This window comes from Entelurus aequoreus, linkage group LG02, assembly GCF_033978785.1.
Source record: "Entelurus aequoreus isolate RoL-2023_Sb linkage group LG02, RoL_Eaeq_v1.1, whole genome shotgun sequence".
Classification (NCBI taxonomy): Eukaryota; Metazoa; Chordata; class Actinopteri; order Syngnathiformes; family Syngnathidae; genus Entelurus; species Entelurus aequoreus.
The window spans coordinates 70,498,046-70,507,867 of NC_084732.1; the positions used below are offsets into that span (position 1 = coordinate 70,498,046).

Here is a 9,822-nt window from a genome sequence, read left to right on the forward strand (position 1 = left end):
GTGGGCAATTAATTTTTACCGGGGGCCGCATGAGCAACCCGAGCACTGCTGGAGGGCCACATCGACAATATTTCAATTAAATCTTGCTCAATATTATTTTTGATATATACCGTAAGATAAATAATAATAATAATAATAATAATAAATAATAATAGTAATACTTCAACATAGTGTGTGTAACAGCATTCCATGACTAATATAAATAAATTAACATTAATAATAAATGACAGTAAAATAAGCACACGTATGACTGAGGAGTCATAGTGTAACTTTGTGTGGTATTTGAGTTGTCCGACTTTTTGTGTGGCCATAAACGCACCAGTGGTTTAGTGCTATGCGTGTTGGTGACAGATGACAAGTTGGTTTTGGCCTGGTTTGTACGGCAGAAAATGACTAGTTTTTCGAGATAGAAGTGTTTTACTTATGTTTTTGGTGTGGTTATGGCCGAATATAAACAGTTTTGCTCAAAGTGATCGATATAATTCCTGGCCTCGAAGCATCTCGATAGACGTTACAATAATTGAACGGTGTTGACGAACACCGTTAGGGCCGCTTGTTGTCACTGTCACTCAAAGTTGCATTGCAAAATTACATAGAATAAATATGTTTATTTTGTTTAGAATTCAGATGGGATTTGATTTGGTGCGCGACATATATTTGCTGCGCGCAGCAGACGCTTGAGCAGTGCGCAATTGCGCAGGCACGCACCTTAGAGGGAACGTTGCATGGCAGTCCATGTCTTGTTGGAAACACGCCATTCTTCATCAACTTTTCTCTTTTTAGCGTCTCGGGTGTAAACCGTGCATCACTTGTCGCTGCATGTGCACCTTCACTCGCAGGTTACACACGGACACACGCCCATAAATAATACTTTTCAAAATAAAAGCAGCACAGTTGTATTGCGCGCACGACATAGATGTTTTTTCAACTTTATTTTGTAATTAATGATTGCAGCTGTTCACATTCACTCACAATCACGCACACGCATACGTCCACACGGAAGTAATACAAATAACGATTTTCAAAACAAAAGCAGCACCGTTGTATTGCACACTCGACATAGATACTTTTTAAAATTTATTTTGTAATTTATAATTGGCCTCACGCACAAAGGGCCGGATGCGGCCCGCAGAATGCCCAGGTCTGGTCTAAAACATGACATTTGTCAATGTAAAGAAGTATCAAATAATTATAGTTGCACATTACCTACACATACAAAGTCTCCAAGGCAGAACCTTATTAGAAAGTATCCAGCAACAAACGTGTCTGCATCATTCAACTTACTGCATCATGAACTTAATTGATGTGGCCAAAAAAAACAAAACCCTATTACCATTCCACTTCAACCTAATGACAGCATAAGTCGATTTCAAACAGTTAATAATAAATAGGTTAGTGTTGTTCATACTGTTTGAGATATTTCACTTTATCAAGCCTTTTCTAACATTCCACCGTACAAAATAAAAGTATGTATGATTCGTGCTGATATCGTATCGGATTGATACTGGTATCGGCCAATACTCAAGTCTCCAATAACGCTAATGTATTTGAAGTAAAATTGACAATAAAGACTCTTTGATGAGTACTGAAAATTACTAAACTCCACGTGAGCTGGTTTAATAATTGGATACATTAATAATCTAGGATCACTGGGCCTTTTTGTGAGAACACTGTACTATTGACGTTATTTTTATCCTTGCTCATATAGTAATTAATCTGGTTTTAGCTGAGTTTTTTTGATTGATTCCATTTTATCTATTCTTATTCTGGTTTAATTTAGTTGTTCTTTTTATCCACACTTTTATGTCTTAAATTTATTTAAAGTGTGTGGGTTTTTTTTATTTTTTTTTTAGCTGTATACTGTAGTCTTCTTTAGTTTCGAGGCCTTTTATTATGGGTATGGTGTTACTGTAAATGTATGCATGTTTAAAATAAACTATGATACATCACATTTTTCCAGTTTCTCATTACAGCATGTCCGAAAAGAAGTAGGAAAAAGCAGAGGTTATTTAATCCTACCCCTTTTCGTATCATAGCAGTTTTTTAACACATTTGTTTGTACTCAACAGTGAATAAATATATAGACAAATGAGTAAGTAAATAATTGTTAAATACAAAAGTAAACAATATACAAATTTTTCATAAATGAATAGTTATGTAATTTATAGTTATATAAGATGATTTATTATGTCCTTTAAAAATTATTCTGTACAGAACTTTGGTCCATTTTTATAGAATGCTCTACAAATAAAGTTGGATGGGATTGGATTGGTTATGTGTTTTTTGAAAGAAAACAGTAGTTAATGGTAATGGATTATTTTTATATGTCCTTTTGGGACTATGTTCAGAAGCAAATAGACCTCGTTGCAAGACACTACACATGCATCCTTGTAAAAAGGACATACGATGGCAGACAATACCACATTTCGAACAAGAGAGTCGTTGATGAAAAATGTAGTTTACCTGTTGCCCAGTAGTAGATATCCCAGTCATTGCTTGGCTCGTTGATCAGTCTGTCATACTGCTTCAGCTGGGTCTCAGTCATTGTGCTTAGGTATTTTTTGGCAAAAAGGCTGCAAGGGACAGAAAACCTCATTTTTATTTCAGTTAGTGTAATAAATATACATATAGTATGTAGGAACTTTCAACAATACAGTTGGTCATGTAATTAATGGTTAAAGTATTCAACCATGCATGAGTGTAGAATGTGTATAGTATATGCATGTACTACACATATACATGTACACATGTATATGTGTGTAATACATATGGAACAACATACACAGAAGCACCTGCATAAATGTATTGTTACATTAATATCTGGTCAACAATGTTATATTTTGTAAAGTCAGAATTGTTCTGAATTCAATATATTATTTGGTATGTAAATAATAATACAATAATAGAACTATTTCACAACATGTTACAAGGCTCCTAATTTGGCTAGTAGTAGTAGTAGTAACATATTAAATAGTGTACAGTTTTTGTTCCATTTATTTATCTATTTGCTAATTTACATTTATCTGTTTACTTTCTGTTGTAACATGGTTCTATCTACAATTATGTTGAAATGAAAAAAACGTATTCTTCTGTTATTTGATACTCAACATTAGTTTTGGGTGATACTACCACTTTGGGTATCGATCCAATACCAAGTAGTTACAGGTGCAGTATCGGTCATACCAATGTTGATAATGATACTTAGAAAGTTTTGAAGATCAATGAGTGATTCCATTTTTGACAGACAAAAACACAGGATGTAACAATATCAATTTAATATTCACATTATTTCCTACTGCTCGGATTTAAATCTTTAGTTTCTTGCCCTTGAAGTCCTCCTGTGTCCAGGGACTTATTTCTTGAGTTTGTAAACACAAACAAAATCGACAAAATATTTTTTGGGGAATAAAAAATATGATCTAACCACTGTAGTATCGACAGTATAATGATATAATACTTAGTATCATTACTGCCGATATTTGAATCTTGTAGCTCTGCGATTATTGCTCATTTTTGTTTTTTCGTTATGTTTTACTTTTGTAGCTGTATGTTGAAATGGCGCTTGAGGTAATTATTATTGTTAGTCATTATCGATAGTGTTATTTATATTGTTGTATTTGTAGTGCAATATTGTTCATTGTCATTTTTATGTTATTACTCTCTGCGTCAAGAACTGGTTCTTTACTATAATTTTTTGTATCATATTTGTACATATCGTATTTGCTGATGTTCTGTTGTTGTCTCTCTGTCTTATCCCCCTCTTGTCCCCATTTTCTTCTTTCGATCCCCTCCTGCCCAGGTCCGGCTGTGCCAAACATTAAATAAATCAATTTAATAAAGTCAAATACAAATAAGGCAACAAGAAAAGTATCCCACACTTCTCTTTTGTAAAGTAAATCTGTACAGCAGATATGGGCATCTACATCAACAATATGATTTGTCTGAGTCGTTGAACAGGACAAAAGAATAATAGAAAATAAATGAAGTGATAGCTAATTGCATCAGCTCTCCTTTAATTTATTTTATGTCCTCTGTGCTCTCTGATGTTTCCCTCTTGTTTTCATGCGTTTTTTTTGTTTGTTTGCGATCTCGACAGAGACAAGCGGTAGAAAATGGATGGATGGATGGAAAGTCTATCCTATCCTAGCTTATACTCCAGCATTTGTTTGCGATCCCGACAGAGACAAGCGGTAGAAAATGGATGGATGGAAAGTCTATCCTATCGTAGCTTATACTCCAGCGGTGTGTAGTGTAGCATGTTTAGCAATAGGGCTGCAACTAACAATTATTCTGATAGCCAATTAGTCAACAATTATTTTAATGATTCGTCGACTAATTGGATAATAAAGCGTACACATATCTAATGGCTCTGATTTTTCAATCCAATGCTAAATGCAGCTTAAGTTATTTTAGGCATGTGCTTACTAACAACAAAGATGATTAATTCATTCATAAATATTTAGTTATACTGCAACTGTGTTGCTCATTCAGCGGTCACAAAAATTTAAATGACTGATAAAATATTGTCCATTTAAAAGAAAGATAAGGCAAAGTGCTAAAAAAAACAATTAACCTTGATTATGTATTTAAAAAAAACTGTTAAAATAGAAGCAATAAAAACAAACAACAAAACACAAACCTAACTTCCTCGAAAGAAAAAGCATTTTATGATGTTTAAAGGTGACATAAGTAATAATTTCATAGCAAGTCATCATTAAATGGCCCTGATATGTCAAAAGGCAATAATAAATCATGTTGTTTTCAAATACCCCTATAACTGGTAAAAGTAGTTCAGCCTGGATAAGATCATTTCAAAATTAGATTTACAGCCCTGAAATCTTGTTATTGTTTTCATTTCGATGCCCCGCCCTCCACCGTTTGACCAATTAGAAAGTCTGTGAGTGTGACATCCAGGTTGCCAGCTACGTACCGCCCTCTTTGTCTAGCTATACCATTGGTAAAGTTACTAAACATGTCAGACCTTAGTAAATCTAAAAGGCGTCATTATGATTCTCAACTTATTCATGACAAAGCCAGGAACAAAACGAGGATTTGTATCGGGGATGCCTTTGAAAGATGGAGACGATTGAAGGCCGAGAAGATTTTTTCATCTGACGCCAAACTTGCTCATTTCCTCCTTGATGGATAAGTAAGGCATTTATGTTTTCTTATTACTTGTAATAAATGGAAATGGACATTTTGTACGTAAACTAATATTGTTCAATACAGTCATAGATCTTGTCTAACAAAGCTAGTATGTTCATGCAACCAATGCTTTGGAGCGAAGCCCCATGCTAAGCACGCTAGCCCGGTCAATGACACATCCACATATAGGCTAATGTCGTTATACAACTAATTTTTTTATTTTCATTACTGTCACAAACTTTTCCATCTCTCTGTCAGCTCTGTACACATGTTCCTGTGCACTTGATACTTATACTGGGTAGACCAAGGAGCATGTTGATTAGATTGAGCACTGCTGCCATCTAGCTGCATGGTTATGTATCGTTGTAACATGAATACTAAAGTGTAGGCATTTCTCCCCTGCTGCTTGCGAGCCCCCTGACACTTTACTATTTGAGAAACACAGTATTGTAGGTTTACAGCCGCCATTATTGCATATCAAACTACCGTATTTTTCGGACTATAAGTCGCCGTTTTTTTTCATAGTTTGGCCGGGGGTGCGACTTATACTCAGGAGCAACTTATGTGTGAAATTATTAACACATTAACGTAAAATATCAAATAATATTATTTAGCTCATTCACGTAAGAGACTAGACGTATAAGATTTCATCGGATTTAGCGATTAGGAGTGACAGATTGTTTGGTAAACGTATAGCCTGTTCTATATGTTAGAGTTATTTTAATGACTCTTACCATAATATGTTACATTAACATACCAGGCACGTTCTTAGTTGGTTATTTATGCGTCATATAACGTACACTTATTCAGCCTGTTGTTCACTATTCTTTATTTATTTTAAATTGCCTTTCAAATGTCTATTCTTGGTGTTGGGTTTTATCAAATAAATGTCCCCAAAAAATGCGACTTATACTCCAGTGCGACTTATATATGTTTTTTTCCTTATTTATTATCCATTTTCGGCCGGAGCGACTTATAGTCCGAAAAATACGGTACAGTATAAGTACATAATAACCTGAGTAATATGCAGTTCTCCAGCATTCCTCTCTTACGACTCTCGTAGAGCAAGCGCCGTCTCTTCGTGTGCGTGGACTCTCCGGGTCTTTCCTCCCAAGGTGGCAAAGGGATCTCAATCAGGTCAGTCTTGACATCATCAGGTGCTTCGCCACGGTAACAGCGAGAAGGTACCAGCCCGGTCAGAGCAGGTCTCCACGCCGTCCGGCACATTCCTGCAACCAGCTGACAGGAAACCAATGTACAAAGTGAGAAAAAAAGAACTGTTTAGCAAAAAATAAGATAAATATATGTGTATATATTTAACGTGACAGCCACACAATCATACAACACACAATTAAAATGACTTTCCCCTTGAGGGATTAATAAAGTTGTTTGAATGTAATTATCACATTCACACTTGAATGTGAAATTTCACTTAGCTGCCTGTCTGAACCCTGCATTTCGCTTTTTATTGGCTCTTGGATTACTTTTTTTAATAGATTAGATATATGATTAAACATTACACTTACTGGCTGTCACTTGTGGGACAAAGCTAATATCTAGGGGTGCACGATAATTATCGGGCTGATATTAACATTTTTTAAGTCCAAGGATAATCCGATAGCCTCTAAATATAAATTAAAGAACGCTCTAATGAGACAAGATTATCTATACTGTGCTGTAGGTGTGTTCGGATGAACATATCAAGCACTTCTACCTCATTGGCGGTTCCAAACTGCCCCTAAACTCACCGGACCTCACAGTGTAAACAAATATGGCTTAGGCCGTGCTGGACTTTTTTACTTCTTCAGAGAAAGATATTGCGCATGTCGCATCAACCAAATGCCTTGCAAACACTCCGCAAGGAGAAAAAAAACCAAACACCTGGCTTTGACACGTCATACCTCACTGGCAACCCAACACCACCAGCATCCATGCCCCAAAAGCCAATGAAGATTAGCCATGTGCGCTCTATTGCAGCAGTCGTACGTGAGATAAATCCTCGTATTTAAAGTTCTGAGCACTCCATGCGGTGTAGATTTGATCCATTTGTATTAGTTACACTCGTTAAAAGCAACAGAATACAAAAGGGCATTTTTCTAATCAAATGTATCTAATTGTTGCAGCCTTTTATGCACGTGTAGGTAGTAATGATGGTAACAGCGTATGTTGCATCATAATTTTGAAGATAATAATGTTAACATTTCCAAACGTCTTAATTATCCCAGACGAGGCAATTTGTGTATTTTGGGTTTTGCATCCCTCCACACACACTCATGACTGTAAAATACTTGACTTTGTATTTTATATATTTTTTACATTTGTTATACTGTTTGGTAAATAGTTAAAACTTGTTTTTGTGTTCATCTTATCTAATTTGCTTTATTTACTCAGTATATTATGAAAACAATACTAATCTTTAGTTTACTTAGGTTTTAGTACAGATGCTTTAAAACTGGCACAATAAAAACATTTTAACAATGTTGATTTTATTTGAGATCGGGCGATAGCAAAAAAATAATCGTGATAATTAGTTTTGCTACATAGTCCATTTCTAACTTCAACTGTTATTTTACAAACTGCATACGTCAGTTGCAACTCCCCTTAAGGCTGCAACATAGTGAGATATTAAATGTACAATGACGCTCACTTGTACAGTGCACAGGACGCATCATGAATGTGCCGTTGTTGAGTGTCTGTGCTGTCTAGAGCTCGGCAGAGTAACCATATAATACTCTTTCATATCAGTAGGTGGCTAATTGCTTTGTAGATGTCGGGAACATGGTTTGTCGTGATCACAATATGCGAGAGGCAGCGTGCAGGTAAAAAGGTATCTAACACTTAAACCAAAAATAAACAAAAGGCTTCTAAGAAAAGGCATTAAAGCTTAGGGATGGCTATGCAAAATGAAACTAATAGAACCTTTATTTAACCAGATAAGAAAACCCATTGAGATCAAGATCTCTTTCACAAGGGTGACCTGGCCAAGAGGTCAACAGCACATGTCACAGAGCAGTTTCAAAATAAATACATTAAGACATACATTTTAAAATACATAAGAGAACTGTAAAACAACAGAGATTTACATCTTTAAAAACACAGGCACTGTGCAAACGTCTCTCGCTGTTTGTCCCTCAGGACAGAACGGAAGACTCCAAATGGAAGTAGTTCTGTAAGTTTCAGTTTCGTCTGCAATTCATTCCATGCCATAGGGGCAGCAATGCCAAAAGCTCTTAAACTAAAACCAAACTGGCTGCAAAGTTAAAAAAAAACAGAATGCTGGACAGCAAAGACTTACAGAGTGTGGAGCAGACGGCGTCCACAAAGTACATCCGTACATGACATGACAATCAACAATGTCCCCACAAAGAAGGATAGCACCGGCACAACTTAAATAGTCTTGATTGCGAAAACAAAGCCGGTGCGGGGAATAGCGTTCAAGGAAGACATGAAACTGCTACAGGGAAAATACCAACAAAAGAGGAAAAGCCACCAATATAGGAGCGCAAGACAAGAACTAAAACACTACACACAGGAAAACACCACAAAACTCAAAATAAGTCCTGGTGTGATGTGACAGGTCGTGACAGTACACCTACTTTGAGACAAGAGCTATAGTGATGTGTGGTTGGTTATGGTTTGAATTAATATCCAACAATTGCGAGAATGACTTTTTATTGTCAATATCGGCTATTGAGTTTCTTTTTTTTTAAATGTTTTCTGCTTGTGGTGTGCCTCAGAATTTTTTTGTGCCTTGGCTCAGAAAATGATGAAAAACACTGCAGTACAGTATTTAGAATGACTTCAATAATGTGATGCACTGTAGACAAAAAGGGCAGCACGGTGGCAGAGGGGTTAGTGCGTCTGCCTCACTATACGAAGGTCCTGAGTAGTCGTGAGTTCAATCCCGGCCTCGGGATCTTTCTGTGTGGAGTTTGCATGTTCTCCCCGTGACTGCGTGGGTTCCCTCCGGGTACTCCGGCTTCCTCCCACCTCCAAAGACATGCACCTGGGGATAGCTTGATTGGCAACACTAAATTGGCCCTAGTGTGTGAATGTGAGTGTGAATGTTGTCTGTCTATCTGTGTTGGCCCTGCAATGAGGTGGCGACTTGTCCAGGGTGTACCCCGCCTTCTGCCCGATTGTAGCTGAGATAGGCTCCAGCACCCCCGAAGGGAATAAGCGGTAGAAAATGGATGGATGGATGTAGACAAGAAGAAGGCAGCAAAGCACACTTGCATAACGTCTCATTCTGCCCTATTGCACAACACTCCTTGGAGTTGTTCAACATTCTTGCTGCATAAACTGCTGGAGTTGGTTCAACGCCTATTTATGTCAACATACTGGCATTCACAACACCCACTACGGTCTTTTTCCTTCACTAGTAAATGACATATTAACCAATTCAAAGTTAATTAGCTGGTAATGCTAACGTCCAAGTTTATTTCCACTACAAACGCGCCAGGAGATGAAAACGTTTTTTCCGAAAAACTCACTCTTTTGGAAATGACCGAAGACAACATTTGGATCCTTGTCTTTATACGATGTTGACCTCTGTAGAGACGACCGCCGATGTGGACAACGTCGGGAAAGAAAACGTCCTACCTACGTCACACCGCGCTGTGATTGGCGCACGCAGACACGTGACACCCCATCGCTGATATAACTGTGGGTTTTAAC

The 9,822-nt window shown here is 37.0% G+C and overlaps 1 protein-coding gene across 1 annotated transcript in view; it reads right to left on the minus strand.

The window, feature by feature from the left end:
* The window catches only part of LOC133638708 (succinate dehydrogenase assembly factor 2, mitochondrial-like), a 10,910-nt gene extending 1,150 nt beyond the window's left edge, over positions 1–9,760 (minus strand). Inside the window, exons 1-3 of the mRNA XM_062031582.1 lie at positions 9,639–9,760; positions 6,161–6,384; positions 2,464–2,573 (exon numbers count right to left, since the gene is read on the minus strand). Of these exons, the coding sequence (XP_061887566.1) occupies positions 2,464–2,573; positions 6,161–6,384; positions 9,639–9,665 (361 nt within the window). The 5' untranslated portion in view covers positions 9,666–9,760. The remainder of the gene's footprint in view (positions 1–2,463; positions 2,574–6,160; positions 6,385–9,638) is intronic.
* Between the last annotated feature and the right edge of the window lie 62 nt (positions 9,761–9,822).